We start from the raw sequence: 26,167 nt of genomic DNA, 5'->3' as shown, positions 1-26,167 counted from the left end.
GACTGTGGCGTATTTACCAGATCCGTGTGTCTTTACAATGGCGTTACTCTGTAGACGCACACGTGATTCTATTCATTTTATAGATATCTGCTTTATCGATTACACCCCAATCCTCAAGGGAAGTTATGCTGCAGTTCAATGTTTTCTGAGGAACTTCAGCACCAACCCACTCATAGTGTGCAGCGGTGGAAAGTAACACACAAACTTACAGCAATGTACTCAGTTTTAATTACTTTACTTTAGTAATTCCTATTTTATGTTACCTGATCTTCTACTTCACAATATTTGTCTTTTTACTCATTTATTGGATATATTTAGTCACTAGTTTCTTTTCAGATTCAGATTATAGATCATACTACACAGCAGTATCTAAAATCAATATTCCAATCCAATAATTATAATATACATTGTTGTTATATACACTATTATAATATGCATTACACTATTATTTAGTACTTTAAATATATGTTGATGCAGATACTTCTGTAACATCAAGTAACATTTTGAATGCATAGCTTTTACTTGTAAAAGTAGTATTTGTACACTGTGTTAATTCTACTTATACTTGCGTAACTGATCTGAGTACTTCTTCCACCACTGATAATATATCATATTTAAAGTAGAAATAATTTATATTCTTTGTTGCTGAACAGAAGGAAAAACAACAGCGAGACCATTTTCACAAGAGAAAACATTTATTCCTCAAAACCCATGAGGCATCATATCATTCAAAATAATAACATTAAGAAGGCAAAAATTACAGAGCAGGTTTTTTTTTAAGGCACAGGATAGATAACAAGAACAGTATTTGAAATCTCCAACAGTTATGACTGCATGACAAAACATGTACAAGCCTGACCACATTACAGCTGTGTCATCATAACAACAACAACGTCTGGCAGCCCTGCTCGTAAAATACAATAACTGTTGTCTCTGCTCCTTGTATTCACTTTGTTCGACTCACGTGTGGTTTGAACATCAATCAAACCCTTATTCAAGCATCCTTCATAGTATACAGCACTTGTTCATAGCCCTAAAATGCCCCCAGGTCTTCAGTAACGTCCAAATATTGCACAAAATCATCTTAAAAATTACAGAGTTATCATTTCAATCTTTGCATTCCATGTTCGTAATCAAGCATAAAGAACAATAATATAATAATTTCACTGCATGACAAAAAAATATATCAAAGTCAAGACTGCTACTTAAGCCTACTTTAGTGATTGTATCTGTTGCTTTGGTAAGAGTTTTTCTCCAATGACAAAACAGAATTTGGCACATTTGAACAAAAGGAACGGACGGCAAAAACGTTCTCCCGAAAGAAATGTATGGCCACAAAAACCCCTGCAAATTCTTTAAATATTATCGACTTGGTATTTACATAAAACACTGGAAACAGAGACACGGCGATTAGTGTGTTTCAACACATTGCACTATGTTACAATATCTTCCATTTATGAAACAATGAGAGGAAATGTTTGAAAGATGTCTTGCATGCTGAAATCAGTCCTCTAAAATATATGGAAAATGTACATGAATACAACAAAATGATGTGCCCTTTTATTAACAAGAAAACTATATTACAGCAGAGACGTGGGTTCACTATGTGAAGAGGGAGTCTTGAATACTTCTTATGCTTTGAGACGACACGCCGTCTTCACTCAGGTCATACCTGCAAGAGAAAAGGATGCAAATGTGGATTTAAGCACTAAAAAGAAGAAGTCAGAAGAAGAAGTCACTCAATGCTGCTCAAGGAAAAGATGAAACACAACTTTACCATTGTGTACATCCTTTAGATATATCGTCCCCACTTAAATCTACCAGCACCTGCGATGTTGAACAAAAAATAAAAAGTTTTTGGAATATATGGCGTACTTGGGAGCGGCTCTACTGCTGGAGAATACGCATAAAAACAGCCAGAAGTTACCTTTCCCAGAAGCCCTTTGTGTTTGGACAGGATGCTCCCTCCGTTCTTCACGGCTACATCCAGAGTCCTCCTGTGGAGCTCCACCATGGATACACTAAACTCAAACCTGTAACACACAAACACACGGATTTCATTAAACCAATCTACCATGGAGTGATTCATGCTTCATTTGTCTGACACATTAGACATTAGCATCCGTGATGTGCTCCCTGTGTTCATTTGGATCAAGCTCTTAATGTTTAACAATGAAAACACAACGCCAGCCATCGCATTAATACAATAATGTTATAACTACAAACACTCAACATAGTAAGAGTATCTGAACCCACGTCTGATCATAAACTGGGTTAAGGGTCCTCTTCATTGTGCTGGTCTTCCTCCTCCCTGTCCGGCTCTTGTCAGGCAGCAAATAGAGGCGGATGAAGGGATCCGAGCCGTCTTTGGTGAAGGCTATCAAGTTACTGAGGACACACGGGACAAAATTGTTTCACTCACATGCTGCCAGTCACATGTTACTTAGGTTAATGGTGCCCTGTTTATTTTTAATGTGAATAGCTCCACAGGAAGCGACAGGACCCACATACTGGAGAAATCACTACCCCTCAAATTAATATAAGTGCAGGAGACTTGGGCCAAAAAAGCAAATGAGTTGGAACAAAGTCCTTGGAAATGAGACAACCTTCAAACTAGCCTTCCATATATCTTCCGAAAAAACAAATATCTAAATGCAGGGAGGGGGGGGGGCGATGGCAGTTGTGGAGCTCACCGGCAAGCGTGCGCCACCACGATGAGTTTGTTCCTCTGGGAGCTGTGGCGGACAGTCAGTTGGACCTCGCCCAGGGGGTACTGGCTGGGGGCCGAGCCACTATAAACACACCACAGAGTAAGTCAGCGTCACTGCCAAAGGCTGCAGATAATTTATACAACCGGGACAGATGGATAGCTTGACAGGTAGACAGATAAAATATTCATAAAGATACACAAGTCGAGATGACATTCTATCAGAGGCAGCAGCAGAATTTGAATGACATAAATACATTTACGACCGATAAGATCTCTGAAAAGAGCCGAAAAATAAATCCAGAAAGGATGAGCTAAGTATCAAAGACAGGAACGCTGCTTGGGAAAACAATTCAAGAAATAATGCATCATGCATGTCCTTTACTTCTGCAGCTGACGGAGCCTTTGCTGAAGCTCCGAGGTGGCGAAGGGCAGGGAGATATCCGAGGCCAGACTGGGCGTGGACTCCTTGTGAGGCAGGTGCTTCTGGGAGCTGGACATGCAGCTGCTCAGGTTGGAGACGCTGCGGAGAGGGCTGGCCGAGTACGGCTCGCCGTCCCTGTGTTGGAGGGTGAGGGTGGAGGCGCTTATCCGCGGCGGAGGCGTGGGTGGAGGCAGCGGGGAATCCGAGGCCGATCGTCTCTGGGTGGGTGCCGCGGTCGGCTGCGGCACACTGGACTTCCGGACCTGGACGGAGGACGGCTGGTCTGAGGACACCTGCTTCTCCAGGGACAGGATCTACAGACAGACAGGAGGACATTACTCCCAATCATGAATAAGAAACACAGCAAAGTACTGGAGTTATAATCTGAGTGAGATTTAGAATTTGACTTGTTATGTCCTGTCAAAGTACAGCAGCTCAAGTAAAATGACTTTAAAGGGGCTTTGGTTGGGTTGGTGGTTTTAAATGCAACTTTAGAGAAACTTAAACAAAATTTCTGATCAGAGTGAGTAATCCTTCCTTGTAAAGTGGCCTCAAAATACAGCGGATACAGCTCAAAAATGTCTTATTCACCGAGTTTGTACAGCCAAATCTGTCTTTACGGAGCTATCTATCTCTCCATCTTCTCGATCCAGAACGGTCAACAAGCCCATAAAGCAATTTCCCTCTTCGTATATCCGTTATGAATCTTGATATGTTGGTTGTGATCCAATACAGGAAAGCCATGTCAACGTCGGTCAATATATTTGACAGAGCTGCATTCATTGTCTTATTTGATCAGTTGTGATGACTCAATACACGAGAATGCACTTTGTTTCAGTGTCATCAAGGGGCAATGCAATCTACTTGCTCCCGTATCCGGTGTTTTGAGGCAGTGACTCAAACAGAAAGTCAATAAAAGCATGATAGTTTCATTAGTATCATGTAATGCCGAGGCGCCTTTGTGAAAAGAGTAAACGTTTGAGTTCTGGGGTTAAATTAGGGGAGCCTAACTAATTCTTCATCAGAAAGAAGTTTCAATTCAAACTGTTTTCTAAATGTAATTTTATTATTTAACGCTGTGCCACAAACTAAACCCACTTTCACTGTATTGGTGACATTTCCGTGACGGATATCTGAAATTCAATCTATTTAAATGGCCAGTGACCACTAGGGAGAAGCAAGAACATTGTCATTTTTGTTTATTTAATTATTTATTCGTCATTTTGGGTGAAGCGACCTTTACCGTCGCGGAGCACCACAACACAACATTAAACATTAAAACCATAAAAAGTCAACTAACTGCAACTGATCAAATCTACCAGGGACAGTCGACATTTCAGCCGGGGAAATCAATGCTTCTGAGCAATAAAATGAGAAGTTTTCTGCTTTCTACCCGCGTCTGACTTCCAGGGTTCATTGTTTCGAGTATTAAGAGTCATTTTGAGAGGTAAATCTGCCACCGTTGTCGTTGTAAACTACATATGAGCCTTGAGAGGAAAATCTTGACAGCTAGGTGTGGCAACAGTTGCGCAGGGAGGCGGGCCAAATTAGAATTGAGCTGAGATCATAAGCTGTAAATGGCTGTTCCAGTAAATCATTTTTAGTTTGGCAACAATTGCTTTGCTGGAACATTAGTTCAAATGTACTGAGCCACTGAACTGCCTTCTCTCTATCCGTTCTGTTTGTACAGCAGATCTCGAACATCTGTTCCGGTTTCCTCGGCCTGAAATAAATACCTCTTACATCACCAATTCATGCAGGACAGTGAGAAGTGATGCGCTCCATCTTTACCCTCAGGGCCATCTTGAGTTTGATGGTCGAGCTGGGCCCGGAGTTCTTGAGAGTAAAGCACTGAGTCAGCGTCATTTCCTCCTCCGCCAACAGGCCGCTTAAAGGCACCGACAAACTACCCAGGGTGCATTTGTGCTTGTCGTCTTTCACCTGTGCATTGAGGAAGATCTGCTTTAACGCGAGGCAGCTGCATCGGGCCACTTAGTGCACGATCTCGTAAAAAAAAAAATGCATCAGTGGGAATTGTAAATGAGTTGTGCAGCTTCACCTCCAGCTCGAGCTCCTGCCTCCTGGGATTGTGAACGAAGAATGAGAAACAATCATCCCACAGAGGCTCCTTGGTCTTGTACCGGATCTTTAAGGGAAGACAGGTAGCCTTTTGTTAGTCATTAATTAAAAGACTCTTGAGAGCAGCTAATTAACAACACACTTTCATCTGGAGGCATCTTTCAATGGTACCTTCAGCCATTATAACCTGTTTTATTGTTTCACTTAATGTAGAGTCATACTAACACTGTCAGCATGATACTATTAACTGAACACCATATATTCTTATTGCATGTCTTGGTCATTTTCTGGTATATTTTCAGGTTATATTCATTTTGTTATTATTGCCCACCTTACATAAATGAATGCTTTTATTTTTTCTGTTTCAAATCTGTTTCAAAGACTACATAATTAGGACAGCGATAGGCTCGTCATAGTTTCGGCGCTGAACTTAAGCAAATTGGATTTTAAATGGAACAATGACTCTGAGGTTAAAGTGTCTTTTTAGCTTTAAGGGTCGTCTATATTGAGTGAACGATGTCAGACTCGTGGCCTTTTTCCCCAAATCTCATAAACATTCTAAACTTAGTACACTGTAGGCAAGGTGACCAAAGGAGTTATTATAGCCGTTGCACTTGATTGACATCACTCATATAGTATATATATAGTTGTGAAGAAAGGAGCTATTTTAAGTGGCCTTTTTCTGAATGAAATGTATTTTTCTTCAGAGTTAACTCGACAGTTGGAGCTCCACTTAATCATTATTCAGCTCAATCATTAGACATAACAACGACGTGCTAACTACGACTCCCATGGTGCATTTAAATATAATACTCTGTAACATTAGCTAACGGTGGGTTGAGACTTAACATTACTGTGTTAATAGAAGTGATCTGCAGCACCTTTATGATTCTGGTGCAATCAGCCACTTAGCCGCCCTGTTTTTTCGCATTTACAACAAAGAAATATTTTTTAATTTGCTGCAGCTCTGATTTGCGCCTCTCCTTGACTCATGGGTATTGTAGTATTGTGAGCTGTCCGCCACCCGGACAAGGCATTATTTCTCAGAAACAAAGCTGAAATAATGAAAACTGATGGCCACAACATAAACCTGTACGATCGCACCATTATACATGTTAACTTGTCAGATTACTCTCTTCCAAAAGAAAAGGCCAAATAAAGTGTCACTTTAATAATCAACAGTTTCATCGATCTTATAACTCTTCTACAAAAGGGATCTAATACAACAAACCTTCTCAAACACACATGCTTTCAGTATCAACAATAACTCGGTCTACTTACAGTAAGTGTTCCTCCTGAATAACTTAAACAGCCGGTACATACACTAAATATCAACGCAGAAGCTCTTCAGCTGACACTTAACGCTGAGTTGGAGGTTTTAACATTTTATTTTCTGAACCATCATTTCTCTCTTTTGATACCAAAGTAAGAGCGAAACATTTTGCGATAGAACGCTCCAGGGAGAGATGGTGAAAGAATGAGATTAGGGTTAGCTGTAAGAATGTGAGATGTATTCTGGTGAATAGAACTGCTGTATTTAAGTTGCTATTGCCAACTTAAAATTGAAAGATTGCGAACAAAATCACCTCCGGATGTCGTTTTTGTTCTCATAATGAAAGGAAAAGACTAATCCTCATGAATAATGATATGACTCACCTTGCTCTCAAGTGTTTTGTGTCCAACAGTCAGCTGGACATACGGACAGGGCTCGCTGCTACTCTTCTTTGCAGACTATTAGAGAACGAGAGAGAGGGGGCAGTTAGCTGATTCTCCTCGCTGTGACGCACAAAATGCATAAATGTCAGTAAAGGACAATATAATTACACCCAAACTCAAACACTGGCTTCTTGAGACTCTGTATCAGGCACACAGTAGGAGAAAGAGTCTGCAGTTCAGAAGGGAAGCAACATCACCATACATTTTGACAAGCGGGGCTGCAGGCAGAGAGGCTACCAAGGAGACAAGCTTTGTCTCCTCTGTTTTCTAATTTTAGCATGCTGGGCTTCGACAGCTAAGTATTATTCGGTACTCCTTACAGAATAATAATACCCTACATATCCGCAAGCCGGGGGGGGGAGTTTAAACCTAATTGTTAACCCGTCCTTTCTCTTGAGGATGGTGCTTAAATTTGACATCTATTTCTCACCAGCATTAGAATTAAGCTCCACGTCGTACATTCAGGCCGATTAAGACAATCGCACACTTTGATATGCTACAACTTAAGCTGAGAAGGCACTCAGCACCAAAAGCACAGCATTTAACATTATCAATATTATATAGATTGTCCTTAATTTACCTAAAATATCATTATGTGTCTCTCTATTGTAATTCTGCTACTTCTGTCTACTATGTGTAACATGTATGTTCAGTTGAATTTTTCCTTTTCAACGGTCTCAGGATAGATGGCGTTGTATGTTGCTCATACTGTAAGGCCCTCTGAGAGAAATCCAAAGTAAGATTTAAGATACCTCGAAGCAGTGACGGCTCACTAGTCACACTGTCCACATCCAGAAAACGTGCAAATGTTTTCTAAATCTCTGTTCTGATGTCGACGCGACAGATTCTATGAAATAGAGTCAACAGGTTTATATCAATTGATGAATAAAGGCAACAAAGAGATGCAGAAGCTCAGTCTGTCAGCTCACTAACAGCAGTGCAGTCAGGATAACAAAGAGTCCTCTATTGGAAGCAAAACAGAAATATTTGTACTCCAATTGCCCTACAATGCCAGATGAAACTGACGCACTGTGAAGGGTTATGTTACACTAAGGGAGTGCCACCGCAAACTTCCTTGAAGCCATGAAACGACAAAGCAGCAGTCGAGTTCCCCCCCCCCCCCCCCCCCCCCGTGTCCAAGAAATGCAGATATGCTGGCCTGACAAGCATCACGTCCTACTCCGCTACGCTATCATAAGTTTCAACATGAGGACGACAGTATCAACTCTTTGATTAGCCAACACAGGCTGGGTTGCTCTGCAGGTTTTGCCGTTGAAAACCTTCGACATAATTCACTGAAAAAGGAGCACATGTTGAATAGGAAGCAGAAGGACATTTATATAAATGCTGCGAAAGTGGCCACAGTTATAAAGATTGGACACACACAGAGAACAGAACAGATTGAGTGCAGTATTAGACTTTTTCATGCAAGATCACAAGATAGGAGAAGTGGAAACTTATATATTGTTACAAGTAAAAATAAAAAAAACTGCACGGCACAACAAAGGCACAAAACAGACAATGCAATCACCCATCACCATGCACATTTTTCAAATAAGATAAATCCCTCTGCTTGTTTGATAACCATCACAATCACATAACACGGATGAGACACGGGGTGTGATTTGTCCATGCAAACTATCTTTCCCACATTACCTTCAGGGCCTTAAAGACTGAGACTTGCTTCAACCCGTCATAGGTGAAATCTGACAGGTTGCTCTTTAAGCCGCGAGGAGATTTGGGGGAGAAAATCACGCCCACAGTTAGTAGGACTGGAGTCGGGTATTGTTAAGAGGCACGAAGAGAAACATGTTGAAATACGAGCCAGACATGAATGATGTGGGAGATAAAATGAAAAGCAGCTGATGAGGGCTGATGTTGTCGGCGCTACAAGGAGCTAACAATGTAAACACAGGTCAGAATAAAGGTCAGTTTGGAGGAGCTACTTTGTGCTGCTTTTTAAACAAGCTACAGGCGTTCTGTATCTGTGCAGCTACACATTAACTGGCTCACTAACGCAGACAAAGATCACTATGAGCTCTGCCATGAGCTCTTTGTACAGCAGATGATCCATATTTTAGCCTCGAACTAAGCACCTGATTTAGAAGAATATGCATCTCACTGAGAAACTGGCATAACTCCGCCCTCTGTTTAGAAGTGTCTGCTGTATGTTCACGGTTATTGGGCACTCGTTTTAATCAGACGTTACAATAAAAACCGTGCAGCTAACACATGCGTTAAGATGCAGGTTTTGAAAGACTACTGTTACTGTTCAACCCACGTCATTGCACACCGCTAATGCTAACACTATCAGGATGCAAAAAAGTACCGGGGGGGGACTCACAAAAATTGTTCTATACTCTGAAGTATTGCTCTCACAAAAGACTAGACCCGATGCTCTCCTCGCACTTAAGTTTCCGCAGCCTAAGCTGCCTGTGAAGACGCTCTTGGGTGAAGAGGAAAGAGAGTAAAGAGGAAAAAGGTGAAGATATGAGGACTGAGATGGGCTAAATAACGTGTTATTTTGTGGTATATATTGATGGTTATTTACAGGTTACAGGTACCACAATTGGTGCAATGAAAGATTTCAAATTATATCAGATACACTTAATGAATGCAAACGGGTCCTGAAAAGTAGAGGTTTTTGAGGTTCACGGTTCTCATTTGACAACAGCGAGAAAAATATTGGCATAAAACAGAATCCCTGAGCTGTAGTGACATATTCATAAATGTGGTTAAAAACATATTGACCCGTTTGGAGCTGAAGACTATCCATAATAACCATTCAGCATTGCTTTAATGGCTGGGTTTGCAGTAGCTAAGATAATGAGGAAAAAAATAAACAACCTGGCGTGGTTGGTAGGTTCACCCGCAGGTCAGAGTGAGATGGAAGCATCGTGATGACGGGAGAGTGGAGCATTGCTGCACACACTGACCAATAATCCTTATTCAAACAAGTGTGCAACGCTGGTATTTCTTACTAAACTGGTTCTGAGAATTAATGTGGTCAGGTGTGTGTGTTTCAGGGTGGAGGAAAAAGAAGCCTAATGCGATACTTTACCACAATCTATAAGGCCGGAACAAAAGCACTGACAGCATCGAAATAAAGCGAACAGAGCGGTATCTTACAGGTAGGTTCTTTGCTGAGTCCAGATAGACCACGAGCAGTGCTGACGATAGCCCGTCATTGGCCAGGCTCCTGTCTGCACGCACACTCCGCAGCACCTGATTAGACGGGGAAGACAAAGAAAAAGAAAAAGGCCGTCACCACAGAGAGAGGAAAATGTCAGCTCTGTCAAAGCAGGAAAGGTTCTTTTATTGTCCGTGTTGTACCTGGTCCAACTTCTCAGGAGTGGAGAGCAGAGACAGCCACTCCAGTTTTAAGTGGAGTTTTCCAGTAGGAGTTTCCTCCAGGTCAAACCACTGCAACAGTGTTACAAAACATCAATGTAAAATCAATGAGAGGAGTCATTGAAGGGACCAAACTATTGTGTTTCGTTAGGGTGGGTAATGTATCTTAGTAAAAACTATTTTAGAAACTTCTTTTGTTATATTTGAAGACATTTTCTTTACATCCCGACAACAATCGTTAAATCAAATGCACTAATAATAAAAACCTGGCTGACGCAGGACTGTAATAAGCCTGTCCGATCGTTTCATTCATGCCAAATGAGCAAATGCTGCTATTGTCTTAAGAGTTGGCAACACTGGGCTGTCAAACTATTGAGTTACGACGTGTAACATATCAACTCTAAGCAAATTCTGATTAAGTGAGTGCAATACTTTGACCATATAAATGGTTTTACCTCATCAACCTTCTGTTCTTTGTGCAGCTCAGTCATATCGATCATCAGGCTGTGAATAATGTCAAATAATAATTACACAGAATGGGACGACAGACTGTTAGCAGAGGAATAACAGCAGTTAATCAGAACAGAAGGGGGGTCCAGTTATCGATCGACTGCATTGTGTTGTCAGCACTTGGTGTAGTGTTACAGCCTTGTGCTACAATCGATTGACTTTGCCCTTGGGCTCGGAAGTGTGGGCTAACACCTCTGCTTTACTTTAACTGATGTCTACTAGCACAGACGCTTTAATCACACCTTCCCCTTGTGTTCTTAACGCTGAGTTTAGAACACAATATATAAAGCCACAGCAGATCCTCGGCTTGTCTGTCAACACCAACAAAGTTTGTTCTTAAACATCAGTCACATTGCAGCGGTGCAGAAAGACTTTATTTCTGTTAGATAAGAGCAGAGCAGAGCAGGAAATAAGAGAAACACACCTTCCCAGGAAATCGTCTTTGTCGGGATCTTCGTCAAACAGCTCAATCTCAAGGTGCTGACCCGAGTGCTCGTACACCAGAGCCTGATGAAGACAAGGAGATATTGGTGAGAAAGCCCTATTTGATGCAGGTTTGGGAGAATAAACTCATTTTCATTGTAAACAACTGGACTGTTTTAACGTTGCCTACGCCCAAGAGGCATCCCGAACTTGTCACCTCATAAACTTCGTTCCATTTGGGATGCAGGGTCTCCTTCACCGCCTTGCTCTGGAACAGCTGATTGCCGATCTGCAGGATGCCGTACGGGTCAGACTTGCCCTTGATCAGCCCTCCCAGAAATGTATCCTTCCCTTCCAGATCCTGAGCCTCCAAGAAGTGAATCCTCAGGACTCCCTGTGGAGACGTGCGGAGCACAGCGTTAAAGGGGGAGCAACTCTGAAACAGCAGCTTTCGACACTTCGAGGTCACAATGGGAGTCAGTGTTGATTGGATGTGATTCTATCCACCGGGTATCAGGAGGCAATGCAAGAGAAAGCTGTGGCTTATTACAAGGGTAAAGTAGAGACAAAATATGTCCAATGATGTTGATTATTTGCACATAATAATGATCATGTTGCCATGAATACAGGTAAAAGCAGCAAAGCATTGAAATGCTTTTGTGCCGCTGTGAGTTAAATACAAATTAAACCCTGACGAAGACCGACTGTTATTACATCAATAATTATTAAAACATCACACAGCCCCCATGAGATTGGACTATGAAGAACCTCCAGCTACTAACCATGAATTCCTTCATCACATTACTCACTGTAGTGAGCTTCTAATCTATAAACAAAGAGGCCTATTGAACCACTTGTTCGACTGCATTTTCAAACTGCACTAGTACCTTTGGCATGGGGAAGCGTAGCTTGGCCAGTTCCACATCCCCGACCAGTGGGATGGTGATGCGATTGGGTAACACCAGATAGTTGTAGATAATGTCTTGAATCAGATTGTCAGAGAAGCCACTGTGAGGGAAGGTTGAGAGAAGGGAGGAAAGGAAGATAAACAGAATGATGCAATGAAATATTTAACAGACGGTAAGGGTGCCCTTGGGTTATAAATATTCTCCTTTAATCTGGGTTTAGTACAGTGCATTTCTGATTTAGATGTGAGAAGATAGCAGGAAAATTGGAGTCAATTCAAGCATGTTGGTGCTGCCGGCCAACAGCCCTCTGAATGTGTATCTGATCCATGACTGACTGAACAGAGACGGTGAGGGCAGAGAGCGCTTTACCGCCGGGCGCTTTACTCATTTAGCTGCTGCGGCGCTGCTGGAAAATTGCAATCAAGGCTGAAAAATAAAATGGGATTACATTGAAAATTCATCATCCAGTGTTATTGCTCAGGCTGTCCCTCCAAGAGAAACAGTTGTGATTACGGCACAGCTGTCCATATATCACCATGCGGATGAGCTCATCAATTGTTTGTAAACTGGAAGTGATCCTGTAATTGTCTCTGGAGGGATCGAGAAATGCTTTAGTGCTGCCATATGAGATACAACAACGTGGTCAGTCGACAAATTGCCTAATAAATCGGGCATTTACTAATACAGGAACCTGACGTACATATCCCATGTGCTTTCTAGTTGTCCACCAGTGTAGCAAGATGCTGCCAGACCTACACACTGCACCTTTAAAGTTTTACAACTTATATATCTGTTACACGGTGGCTAAGAGCCTAAATATCTTGACTTCACCGTTTCTCTAGTTTCTGCTCTCTGCCTTTGTAAGGCAGCGTAGAAATGTGTTCCTATGATTATTAAGCTCACATCCAACCTACAACAACCACTTAGTTCCTCTCTGCTGCCTGCTTCCTGATTGTGGGAGCCCAGACTGCTTCATCCCCTTCATGTAAGAATCTGGACCTTGGTACTACAAAGATGGACGCATCCGAGGATCTCAGGGTGCTGGAGGGAACACAGGGCAAGAAGAGATCTGATAGATCTCAGGCCTCTCGGGGCTTTGCACCTAATCCATTACATCTGGAAATCCATTCTAAAAGCAGCATGTAGCCAGTGTTAGGAAGTCAGGATCGGTGAAATCTGGTCATGTTTCCTCGTCCGAGTCAGTGAGATGAGCTGGAGTCGGGAGAGGGACTGTTTGCTGATGCCAGAGAGAGAAAGGAGTCACAGTAGACTCATCGTTATGAGGACGTGGATAACAGTTATTGAATTGGACAGAAAACCAAAATGTATTCCTGTCATGAAGACAACTTGCACCAATGGCTCAATGTTTGTTTTTCTATAACTGATAGCTGTGGATTTTGATTGTATGGACCCAGAGGTAGAGTTGGAATGCTAAACCCCTATCTGATCTCACACATCGCACCTTTCAAAAGGACAGAAACCATCCTTCGCTACTCTAAAACAGCGTTGAAAGAGCACAGACACCATCTGCTCTGACAAAAACTGCAATTACGCCGGCTGTGTTTGTGTCTGGAGTCAGGAGAAACATTTATTTGATCAATCCTCAGCTCATTTTCCAAACGCAACGGCCGGATGCAGCTCTCCTCCGTGAGCCGATTAGAGACATTGTGATCCTCTGGCGGGAGACTGATCAGAGACGGAGCTCTTCTCCGGCTGAGAGCTGAGGGTGTGAAGGGATTCCTGCCGCATCAGCGCTTATTGCTGCATTTTCATTGCTCCCCTGGCGTAAACACTGGAACACCCCACGCACACCACGTGTGTGTGCAAAGTAAAGAAAGTGGGACCGTTTGTTATTAAGTTTAGGACAAGAGTGCACATTGCCGACATGCACACTCATACTTTATAATATACAGTATGTGCAGTACGGTTCTGTGTGTTTTACTCCCTTTGACCGAGGACCTTGCTACTGGAGAGTAAGTCAGAGTCCCATCATCCTCAGCTGTACTTTGTGTTTAGTGATAATTGCTAAATGTTAGCTTGCTAGCACGCTAACCAAATATGGTGAACATGCTAAACGTTACAGCTTCTGAACGTCACCTTGTTGGCATTGTCAATGCAGCATGTTGCCATGTTAGCATTAGCATTTTGGTAGCACGGCTGTTTTGATTCTGATTCTAAAACAGACTCAACAGCGATGACACATCACGTCATGAAAACAAGTGAGAGATTTGTTGCATAATGACAATAACAGGGTTTAGGAGAGACCTGCTGGGAGAGGCTCCAGACAGCTGATGCTGTCTGTCTGTCTGTCTGCTGCATTCAAAGAACTCTGTGGCTGCAGCTACGATTTCACCATCTGGGCCTCTCCTACAGCAGCTAACCCCTCGTTTTCTGCACGTGCCCCCTTCCTCCACACACCCCCACACTGCACGTTGCAATGCACAAAACACAAAACAAAGGAGCTGACGGAGACCGCCCACTGAGCTCTGCCTGTCTGTCCACATCAGCAGGCTATATGACAAGTAACTGCATTCTAAGAAAACCACATGCAGCATTCATGTCACTTTATTCGGGGTGTAAATAAAGTATGAACCGCTCAAGACAAGAGTGAGTAATTTGGGCTTTTAGCATCTCTTAATCGACTTTCATTTACTCTCTGCTCAGCCCACACAACTACCCGGAGGGAAAAAGACACTTAAAAACAAACAAACTAAGCAAGGATGAGGAAACAGGCTACAAGCAGCACATTTCCTCCTTTAGCTCAGTTAGATCATTGAACTATTATCTTAATCTGGTTGTTGTGTGCATGTGAACGTACTGCATGCATAGAGAAATACATCATACTTGAGTGTTTGCTTGCAAAAAAGACAAGTTTAACTATATCAGCTCAGTCTGTTCAAGCATTTAAGCACAACAGGAACAAGCACAAGGACACCATCGGCCTCCAGCAGGTAAGAAAAACATTAGCACAGTTGGTGGAATTTGTATTCGCATATTGGACAGGATGGAGTGGAAATACACCCGAAAATCTAACAAAAGTACCCCCTACAGTAAGAATTTTCAGTATCGGTTTGCTAAATGCACCAACATGTCCTTGAGATGCTTTAAAAGCAGAATCAACACATTTTTGACACATTCAAAACAATTGGAAAACATATATTTCATGGTCGCAGTTATACAGTACTATAGGAGTAATTACTGGCGTGAATAACGTAGACCCAGGTCCAGTTTCCTACTTGTTCTAAAACTCTTCATAATCTCAACATTCATTCATTTTTCTCCCACAAACGCCAACAAAGACCTTCCTTGATAAGCAGGAAGAGCCGACTTACTTGAGTCCAGGAATGTCAAGTATGTTGGTGAGGCCGGTCCAGTTAATGTCCAGAATCTAAAAGAAGAGAAAAGGGAATGGAGATTAGTATATTGGGGTCCATTTGGAGAACCTACTATGTATATTGTTGCCATATTAATTATTTAAGAAAAATTTGTTTCTCTCGCTGCACACGGGTTTGACAAAGCAATATAAAAATAAAGCACAACCTTCTCTCTGGCCTTCTATATCCAAGCTTATTGCTTTTACCTTTTGAGTATTTCCATCTAAGTTCGCTTCACCTTGTCTGCAAAATTAGCTCCAGTTTATGAGTCACAACAAGAGGCCAAAGCACAGATCATTGAATGGAAATGAATACAAAACACCTGCTCACTGAAATATTTATAAAAGCAGCAGCAAGCCTCTGGGGTCTCATTAGTGTTCAGAGTAGACAATGAGATCATAGACATGTACTTTAACGAAGTTGAAAGTACCAGTTTTTTAAGTATGCTAGAGTCAAAAACCAACCAATTTACATTCACTATCTTGGTAACACCAGCAGCAGGTATGTCAAATGGGATAGAGACAGTGGGGGAAAGCAAATCAAAGCGAGTGTCGATGGCATCAGCTGAGAACTGAAATGCAGGCAGATCCTGCATCTCAGCGAGCTTTGATCTGCTTCTCCCCTCAAGCCGAAGCGGCTTTCTAAATGAGTCTTTCCCACCCTACTTTGCTGCTGCCCAGGTTGCTTATACAGTACTGCAGCAGATGCGCTGATGCCGCAGGGGAGAGGGGAGCACTGCAGGGGCTGTGATCCGGTGTGGTGGAGAGAGCTGTGGGAAGGTAGTGTGGAGGGACACCACTAATATGGAGCAGTTAAAAGACTCTTTCTCTCTCAAGAACATCAATATTACAAATCAAGAATGGGACAATAACTGCAATGCTGACATTTAAAACATATTGATATCTACAAGAAAAAGCAGGGTATCCTCAAATTTGGGAAGCTGTAACCTGCAAATGTTGGCTATTTTATATAATTGACCAATTATCAAAATAATAATCGGTTATTTTTCAATTGACTAAATGATTCAATGACAGTTTTTCCCCCCTAAATGTTTAACTATCCCCAAAGATGATTGATTAATCAAAAATTTGATTTATCAATACATTCATTCTATTGATTGATCGACACACTAGTTGTAAAGACTCATAAGATCTCATCCGCTGATCCATGAGTCCGTATTTAAAGTGTTCGGCTGAGCCATGGACTCTCTCTTGAGGTCTCACAGCAGAATGTGTTGCATCCTTTTATTTACACTGCACTGACTCGCGTTATTGCGATTGCACAGCCAAGACCAAGACCTCTTATGGTCTGGAAATGTTTCCATTTCATTTGGCACCTGGGATCAGGCCTTCTATGGCACGCTGAGAGTAGGAAGAGGAGATATTTGGCTTCCAGGGTACAAAAAGTTGAGATTCTTTTGCCCACAGGGAATTTATCTTACAACTTATTTTCTCTCTCCTCCGGTATACCAAAGTAATGCCCCTCATCTAGAAGAAGGAAGAGGATTGCGATGCATGAGTGTGTGTGTGTGTGTGGTTGTATACATGTGGGACTGCGACAGGGTTTACTGAGCTGCTGCCTTCTCTCCCTTCAGCCTCCTATAGTAATATCTCCACCTTGAGCTTCAGCTGAGTGCCTGGGGTAGAGAAATGTGACAAAGTAGGACTGGCTTGGTCCGCGGCTATTTAAAGCTCTGCTGTCGTTCCACTGAGTCCTCCCGTTTGGTATAAATCGGTCAAACATTTTAAAGCTGTGCAGCAGCTCTGCGCAGGGAGATTGATGGGAATGTGCACTGGAAAAATATTAGATATGCAAACAACTGGCAATGTGAAATGCAAATCACGGACAGAGCTGGTCGATAGCTTTTTATAAACAGACGCCACAAGTTTGTTGCTGGAATCTCACCAAGCCGTCCTCTGCTGTTGTGATTAACAAAGAATATACTTACATTTGTGGGGTTTTTCTGGGATATTCTGGGATATTTCTCATAACACTCACTCTTGAGCGTGTCTGTGAACACGCAGAAGCGGAGCGGTACGGCTAAGTGTCAGGGTGGTAGGAGCGTATTGGGATCGGGCCTTGAATCCAATTTACATACATTATTTCTGCCTGAGAGAGCCAAACAGATAACGACGCAGAAAACCAAAGAGGGATTTGTTTTATGAGATGCAATTTTGTAAAGTTTAGTGTCGAGTATAAAACACACAGAGAGCCAAAGTGGAGCATAAAAGATATTCAGGACATTTGGTGATATTCGCGGAAATGGGGCCGAACTTGGCACAAGAGACAACCGAGATAAAGCAAGTGCAACATTAAATGGGTAACGCGTTGCCCTGCTGCACCATCTCAGGTGCTGGAATTAAGGAGAAACCTGTCACAAATCCCAGTTTAATAGCATCTACTCCACTCACAATGCATCCAGTCAGACTGTGGTGTCATTCTAACCTCCACCGCTTAAACTAGGGTCATATTATCAGCGCTCTGTACTTACGGGCTTCTTGAGAAAGAACATCGACAGAGCTCCAATAAGAGGCATATCACCCAGCAACGGCTCCATCACCACTCTCAACACGCCGTGGATCTATGGAAACACAAGAGGGACATATTGACAAACAAACACAAAGGGAGAGCTGAAGGGAACCTCACCCCACCGGCTGGCCCTTGACATTCCTCGGCGGTTGGAGCCGTTAGCTGGAGCACATGACAGGCTGGAAACTTGACCACGGCCGGACTTCACACCCGCCCCGCGTCGTCGTCCACCTTCTCCGTAACGTATTATGACAATTACAAGGATTATGGTATTGGGAGTGCTGTACACGTGTCATGTGGACGCCATATAGCCGACCGCATAGCTGCTCTAGAACAAAGGACGTTGAAATTCTAGCACCAATATATCTGTTTCGGGGCTATGCTTGTATTTTCAGGAAGGATCGCAATAAAATCTTAGTGAAATTGGAAAACACCATATTAACCAATACCAATAACACTCTTGAAACCAATACTAATTAGGCTCTTTTAGTGTGCGTGCAGCTCTTTGAAGATAATGCCGTTGCATTCGTTTTAAGACTTCCCAATATTTCTGTGACCAAGGACGGTTAAATTTGAGACGTGTCCTGAAACTACAAACCGATCTTTCACTTTATCATCTGTGAGATTAAAAGAGCTCCCTCGTAACTGATATAGAGAGTCAGCCAGTAAGCCAAACTGATATTTGTATCCTTGAATTTCTAGGAGGTATAAACAAGAATTCAAAGTTAGTTGTAAAAAGTATTTGCACAAAACATCGTGAAAAGAAATTCTGTCCCCGTTCTCTGAGGCAGTGCCACATTTTACATCCCAATGTTATTACACTGTCATCAGATTTCTGTAGATTTGTAGCTTTAAGAACTAATATATTTCAAGTATTGACATATCTGTCTTAAAGACCCAATAATCTACAAAAGAAAAATGGCTGCAATGTTTGTATGTGCAGTAGCTGTGATGAGGAGAGGACCTCCATCACAGCGCTCGGACCACACAACAGGTTGATATTAAACAAGTAGTAAAAGTCCAAAAGCGTTTTAACCCCCTCTCCTCACGAAGCCGTCAGTAATCGAAGCGCCGTCGCGGGGTGAAATGCACCTGCTCGGTGTAATGTAAACCAGCTCAAGGAGTGATGGGGACGTATTAGTGGCTGATAATGAGCTGGGGAGATATGTAGGGCTCCCGGAGTTACGTGATGGGAGCAGTGAGTAACAAATGTCTCCCAGGGACCGACCTAACAGCTATCTGTTTCCAAGGAGGCACACTTGATTGTTTTCTCTGCCTGAGCCAAGGACATGTGAGAACAACAAAACACACACAAACACACTTATGCAGTCAGGCAGCACAGGGAGCAGAGGAGCCTGCTCAGAGAGTAAGATGCAAATTATTTAGAGGTGGAAGGAAATATTCACAGCACAGTGAGTGTCACAATATTATGTTTTGTGATACTGCATCGATTCTTCAAAATCAACAGGAGATATACATTCTGTATATATGTAACATTTGTTTCCCTAAACAATTCTGTAAGCTCTTTCATTTCATTTCTTTCACAGATTTTTCTGATTTGCCTCCAGCATTTTTGTTTTCTTTGGAAGTCTTGGAAAGTTAATTAAACAATCAGTTCTTTGGATGAACTGGTCACAGCATTTAGACATATGGCGCCTGTGACATAGCGTTACAAGTAGGCGTTGCTTTATTTTGAAGGGGTCTCAAGTTAAACAACAACAAAAAGGTTGGGAACCAACGCTTTAGAGCAATTCGCTTGAATATTTCATTGTTGTTGTTATGAACTTCATCATTACACGATAGGCCCATCAGCGGTAGAACACAGTGCACATGAGTAATTTGTGCTTTCATGCAGCGTATGATGAAATCATACACTTGTGCAGAAATAATAAGTTAATATTGTTCTAGTGAAAAGAGAAAAGCTTCAGTCCAAATTCCTTCAGCGTATTTTCTATGTGCTTTACAGAAACGCTGCTGTTCATCCTCTCCTGAATAAGCCTCTCAGATTAGAGCCGACAGGAGAGACGTTTTAACTGAAGACCCCGTGTCACTTTATATCCAACGCTTCACGCTCCATTTCCTCACAACCAATGTCGAGGTCAAGACCCGTGCCAGCGGAAAGTACCTCTGTGAGGATGTGAAATGAATCAGACAAAAAGGAATGTCCTTACCTGAATGCTCTTGATGCCGGCTTTGCAGTAGTAGCGTTTGATGTCGATGTCAATCTCGGTGTTGCCAACAAAGCTGAGGGACCGAAACACAAAAGTCCTCACATTCAGCAATATTAAAAAGACTTCCATGGTTGGATAAAGACATGAAGTTGGTTGAATTTAGACATCATGGTGACTCCATGTTTAATTCATTATCTTTATGGAGTTGTTTTAAATATATATATAAACACAAACATGCATCAAAGGGTTTTCCTCTTGATGTGACATGACTGCAGTCATATATTATTTATGGTGTGCATTTTTCCAGCAATAGCCCCTCATTGTAATTACATTAAGTAATTACCTCTCTATGCAGTCGTATTGCATCCTTCGTGTCGGAGTCACGTTCACGTTGCCCTCAACGCTGTATTTAATCCAGTGTTACTGTTTTTAAAAGTGCTAAATAAATAATTCAGATCATATCTAGTGTCTGGGAAAACTGTGGAAATTCAAACTACAGTCTCTGGAGACCGGGAGTGGCCAAATAGAGAAGACATATTTATACTAGTAATATGCTAATTTAGCGGTTTCTATCCACTTTATAGAAGGCAGGTCTGTCTCGCTCTCTGTATATACACTTATGTCGTGCGCATGAATTAATAAATCATGGCCTCAGTTTGCTTATTCTTTCTCTCTATGGCCACTCCCGGGCTCCGTAAGCTACAGAGGTAATACATAATGATCTAATAGGGATCTGGTGGGCTCACCTGATCTGCAGGTCCATGATGATCTGTCGCTTATCCACATTTTCTGTATAAACCTTGACCCCGTTGATCCTCAGGGGCTTCACCGCAAGAGAGAGGGAACCGTTATGACCCCTGCACCACTCCAGTCCATCAACACTACACCAACACCTCCACATCTCCCAAAAACCCTCCCGCGTGGTCGACCCCTCTCCTGACCCCCTCCCGCATGGAAACTATTTATCCAACAAGCACATGTGTCAGTGACGCGCACGTATACGTTCACCCTCACCAGCTGTCCCGACAGCCCCTGCTGCCAGTAGTCTGTGGTGTCCCTGCTGAAAACAACAACAGGTGAGCTGTCCTACAGCCATGCAGCAACACTGAGTGGTGCTCACTTTGTCTCCCATGTCGATCTTGCTGAAGCAGAAGGTGCTGAGGTGGGCGTTGGACTGCTTCACCGCCGGCTCGATCGTCTCGCGGAACAGCTTCTCCACAAACTGGCAGATGTACGGCCACATCTGTTTCACTGTCTGAGGGGGAGGCAGACAGAGAAGGCTGGACTTTAAAAGAGAAATCGTAGAAGAGTCTGGTTGGGACAAATAATCATTCTAAAGGGCATGTGCATGCATGCGCTGTAAGACCTTGTGGGATATTAATGTCACAACCTTTCCCTCTTTAAGCTATTCTTGTTACTTCATACAGGAACATCTCTCGACACTGTGAATGATAAAGCTACTTTAAAATATTCAAAATATAGCTCTATTTGAGTGGAATCTGTCGGACTCAAACACGTCAAGCAGAGGCACCAGCCACTTTACATTTTAATACCAGCATCTAGATCATTTAAATGTGAACTCTGTGAGGGATTCACATGGGTTTAATGCATTCACACAGTGCAGCAGAAACAGTCCAGTGTGCTGCAGCGTTATGCACACAGCCCCAGTGGGAAGAGGAGAGAGCAGAGGAATACGGACTGACAATCCCATTCACTTCAGTTCACACGAGGTAAAAAGGAGGGCACATTCAAGAGACAACCGTTCAATTCCTTTACCTTGTTCAGCCACTCCACTCGCTCGATATCTGGGAAGTGGACCTGAAGTGGAGAAAAGAGAGCAGATGATATCTGGTATACGTTGCTTTCAGTAAGGTCGATAATGCAACATTTTTACAGGCAAGTTCCACGAACAATCTGTGCGGTGAGATTTGTCTGACTTTAAATTACATGTTCACAGATCTCAGGAACATCATATTTCTCCTTTCAAACTATTCTGACGAAGCTGGCACCCAGAGCAACACAGAAGTGTGTCTCTTTCACAGAAGAGAGGGCAGGGTGGGGTTCTATTGGGTTTGCAGGTGCACATAGAGGTGTTGCTTCATCAAAAAAAAGAAAGAAAGAAGATGAAGCAAAAGGGAAGATGAAAAAGATGTTTCAACTCACTCTTCAAGCAGAAGTCATTGCCTTTCAGCTCTACCTTAAGAATCTTTATGTGTTCGGCGTTATAAAATAACTGACTTCACAAACCTCACACCTACTTCTCCTTCACATTTTGAATGCCCGCAAAGTGCATTCATGTGCTGTTGAGTTCACAGGTAAAGTAGAAAATATAATGAATGCTACTTTAATACTGTGCTTTTCTAATTTGAAGACATTTCAGAAATAAATCCAACAGCAACCCCGCTCACATTTCCGGACCTCCTCCACGCTGTGAGACTGAGCTGCAGTTTGACTAATCTCATTTGAATAGCGAAGTAAATTGGCCATTGATTTAACATGAGGTAAAGGAAATGTCTGGGATAAAGTCAATAACGTGCACAAAAGGTGTGCAGCAATGCACACACCAGATTAACACATAACAGATAAACAGCCCTGACTCACAGTGAGTTGAAGGCGTATATATTCCCTAATCTCCACAGTAAAATGAAGTGGTGTTTCTGGCTTGGATAGCTGCTGAGATATGACATCAGCGCGACAGCTACAAGGGACAGCACTTCTCCAGCAAAAGTGTGCTGATCCAGCACTTTTGTCAAGCAGTGGCTAGATCAGGAAGACGGGGAGCAGAAAGTTCTATGACAGATTCAGGCCCGTAGTTGTGTTATGAGGTGGGAATAATGTAATCCTCTGAAAGCTTCATCCTAACACCTGACACAGTGACCTTAATGTAGCTGAAGTAATGGACGATACACTCAACGGGACACGTTTTAAGTGCTGGCTGATAAAAACCGAGCTGAGCAGCAGAAAGTGGGAGAAATGCGGCTCAATTATTCCCGCTCGTTGCTCCAAATTAATTGGGCCGTATGTCTTGAAAAGTGTAATTAACACAGTGTCCTTGAAACTAACAGGCTTGTTGAACTGCTTAAAATGAGTCTGGAGAGTAGTCAGCACCTGGAAACAAACAAACTAGACGTTACATAGTTAATAATGCGTCATATCTATATCTTGCCCGTATTTACTTTGTCATTTTCTAATTGTTTTCTAAACTTTTTACAGAGTATATACATGTTTTAAAGAGGTAAACTGTTGCCTAGTTCCCTAAACAACAGTGTGCACTAATGTCTGTGGTCCTGTGGGTGGATAATTTAGCATCTGTGTGTGTAGGACTGAGCAATATATCAATATTATATTGATATTGTGATAAGAAACTAGCTATTGTCTTTGGATATTGTACTAATGTGAATAGCGATGTGTTTTCCTGGTTTACATACACGATACTCCAGCAGTTAGCTGAATATATTCCCCCTGTGAAATGAAACTAAAATCCATTCCTTATTACTTTCAGTGTAAGCAGCCAATGACTCACCTCGGTGAATCTGAGGGTATTAACTGGAACAAGGAGAGCTCTTTAGCCGTAGAAGTTTGGGAAAGTGGGCACTTTACTAAAAAGCACTTGTGGAAATCAGCGCCACTTCTATTAAGGCTCACTGCTGCCAGTGGGGAGAAACTGGCACTATGACAGCACAGCACAGTGTAGAGGCAGTGATATGAGCTCAGCTTGTCAGTCCGGGGCATGCTAATCAACTGCTGGAATGTGTAGAGTGTTTTCCTGTGATGCACAGCCTCCTCAGGTACGACCAGAGTTACTTGAAGTGCTTGACCTGCAGTTTATTTTATAAATCATTAATGCCCCTTTCCTCTCTACCCCATCGAGTTCCTCCGCCCCCAGCTAATAGCCTCGATGCCTCCTCAGCCATGTGTCAGCAGAATAAGCTGTTTACTGTCCTCACAACATGAGGCTGTACTGAGCATCGCAAACAAGTTAGAGCTGGGACTCTGGGAAGAGTCTGATATGGAAAGTGTTGGATTTATAGCGTGATAAGTAAAGAAGAAGGGACTTGAAGCTCACTTTAATTTGCGGTTCATTTGAGCATCATTTCGTGCTTGGGTAGCAGTTGATTAAATGCAATCTAACGTGTTTGTTTTAGTGATTTCCAAACTGGACACCTGAGACCAGCTGGGGTTTATCTACAGGAGATAAAAAAAGTGCCTTAATGACTATGAAGTGGCTTCTGCAGTCCTCTGGACTTTCAGCGCAGTTAACTTGTGGATATGTAGCAGGAGTCAGCAGGGGGTTTGAGAGCGAATCAATGAATGTGGAATGTAAATGACTGATGCGTAAACATTGTATATCCTTCATTAGGGAAACTAAGTACATTAGTTTGAGATGATCCCCCATTGATGGTATAATCCAGCTCCCTCCAGACAGCAGTTAACGACGCGGATTACATGATGTCTTACAAACCTCTCAGAACTTATGGTGACAGAAATGATGGGTTTTGCATACATTAGACATGTATTTTGTGGGGAAAACACTGCCCTGCAGTTTGTCGTCAAATATGTATCTCTAAAATACCATCTGAGTTGTTGTACTCAAGAACCCCAGTGACATCCAACACCTTTGCCAAGATAACGTGTTGCTGTAATAGAGTGAGTTACTCCAAGTGAGCACAGTGTGCATCCCAAAATAACAGGCACCCTGTGGGCATGTTTCCCTTCCAGCGTGGTGTCTGGTTCACCATTGTACCCTGCTGTATTTAGACTGGGACTCAGTCTAATGTCACTGCTGTTGGGGGGGGGGGGGGGGGGGGGTGAGACAGCTGCTTCATCACAGCTTTACAGCTCAACTCTGCTCCTCCTGCTCTTGTCAGCTGACTGTTTCTTCCTGGAAACTCAAAAATATTCTTCAACAAAAATACCACACATGCTCTACAGAGAAAACAAGCTCAAGTAGGGATAAACGACATGATTTTCATCTGCTTGTATTCCGCATTTGTGTGTGTCTCTTACCCATGGTGGTAAATCAGAGGTGGTAAGACTCCGGTTGACACTTCTCTCCTCTTGCTCAAAGAAAGCGAGAGCTCGACTCAGTCGGCTGAGCTTCCCTCCGGTGATTCTCCGCCACCAGAAAAAGATAACAAGTCCAATCAACAGCCAGCTGAAGCTGAACTCAAAATAGCCCAGTGCGTATATGGGGAAAATGAGAACGAACGTCTTGGCCACGTGAACCCAGGTGTGAGTCAGCTCGCTGGTCGAAGACACCGGGGTATCATCGGGTATGTCCCCCGCTGAGGGATGGGGAAAGTTCGCGGTGGGCTGCGGCGCGACGTGTCCGTTCTCCTTAGGTAAATGGGCTCCTCGTGTATCGGTCATGCTGTCTCCAGACGCGCGTCTCTGTGTGCTCCGTGTTGCGTCCCCTTAAAACTGTTCAAATGCGGATAAGGTCTCGGGTGACACGGTCCCCCATGCGCGAATAAGCGGTTCCTTTTTCGGGGAGCCTCGTTCTCTCACCTGCACCACACCAGCAGCCCATCGCCTGCGGGAGGAATCGTTGGCGTTGACGGCTAAAAGCGTGGGAATGTATTTGACATGGTTCAAAAACGAGCCTCTGAGCCAGTCCTAGTCCAGTCCACAGCTCTACTTGCTCTCACTACTACACAGGTTAAATGCTCGTTTCCCCAAAACGCACAGGGATCATGCACTGTGCGTTGCCAGTGGTGCCCGTAGCCTAGCTAAAAAAGAAAAGAAACACCGCCATCTGGTGGTCATTAGCGGCAAACACAGCTTGTAATTTTTCAATTGTGTATCGGTAACGTTGAGGTTGAAGTACTTGTCAAATAGCCGTTCTTAACGAAAACAAACATACGGAATTGGGTGTATTTTAAAACAAGTCGCGTAACTTAGCTTACTAGCTAACTTGCTAGCTTGCTTTCGAACGCCAGAGCCGTTAAGATATTAGGGACGTGTGTATAAAGACG

General features: G+C 42.8%; 1 protein-coding gene across 1 annotated transcript; it reads right to left on the bottom strand.

The window, feature by feature from the left end:
• Positions 1 to 1,602: 1,602 nt before the first annotated feature.
• On the bottom strand, positions 1,603 to 25,562 carry esyt2b (extended synaptotagmin-like protein 2b). The gene is made up of 23 exons (XM_076080708.1): positions 25,200 to 25,562; positions 21,969 to 22,010; positions 21,313 to 21,447; positions 20,939 to 21,015; positions 20,193 to 20,265; positions 17,984 to 18,073; positions 15,451 to 15,506; positions 12,098 to 12,218; positions 11,428 to 11,604; positions 11,212 to 11,294; positions 10,733 to 10,781; positions 10,260 to 10,349; positions 10,056 to 10,151; positions 9,271 to 9,372; positions 6,867 to 6,941; positions 5,191 to 5,277; positions 4,923 to 5,072; positions 3,093 to 3,445; positions 2,694 to 2,792; positions 2,257 to 2,388; positions 1,928 to 2,033; positions 1,778 to 1,827; positions 1,603 to 1,672 (listed from the first exon to the last, which is right to left on the bottom strand). Exons 1-23 carry the CDS (start codon positions 25,560 to 25,562, stop codon positions 1,603 to 1,605), a joined length of 2,676 nt encoding a protein of 891 aa, XP_075936823.1.
• Positions 25,563 to 26,167: the final 605 nt, after the last annotated feature.

This window comes from Anarhichas minor, unplaced genomic scaffold (assembly GCF_050575085.1).
Source record: "Anarhichas minor isolate MPS153535 unplaced genomic scaffold, ASM5057508v1 ptg000074l, whole genome shotgun sequence".
Taxonomy (NCBI): domain Eukaryota; kingdom Metazoa; phylum Chordata; class Actinopteri; order Perciformes; family Anarhichadidae; genus Anarhichas; species Anarhichas minor.
This window is presented reverse-complemented; position numbering and strand designations above follow the sequence as displayed.

Bases quoted from the DNA above. Each gene is read 5' to 3' on its own strand.
- esyt2b (XM_076080708.1), bottom strand. From the start codon at position 25,562: ATGACCGATACACGAGGAGCCCATTTACCTAAGGAGAACGGACACGTC. The intron at 5,073-5,190 runs GTGAAGCTGCAC...CTCAATGCACAG, and splicing joins GGCAGGAGCTCGAGCTGGAG to GTGAAAGACGACAAGCACAA. The intron at 2,793-3,092 runs GTAAAGGACATG...GTGTGTTTATAG, and splicing joins AGGCTCCGTCAGCTGCAGAA to TGGCTCGGCCCCCAGCCAGT.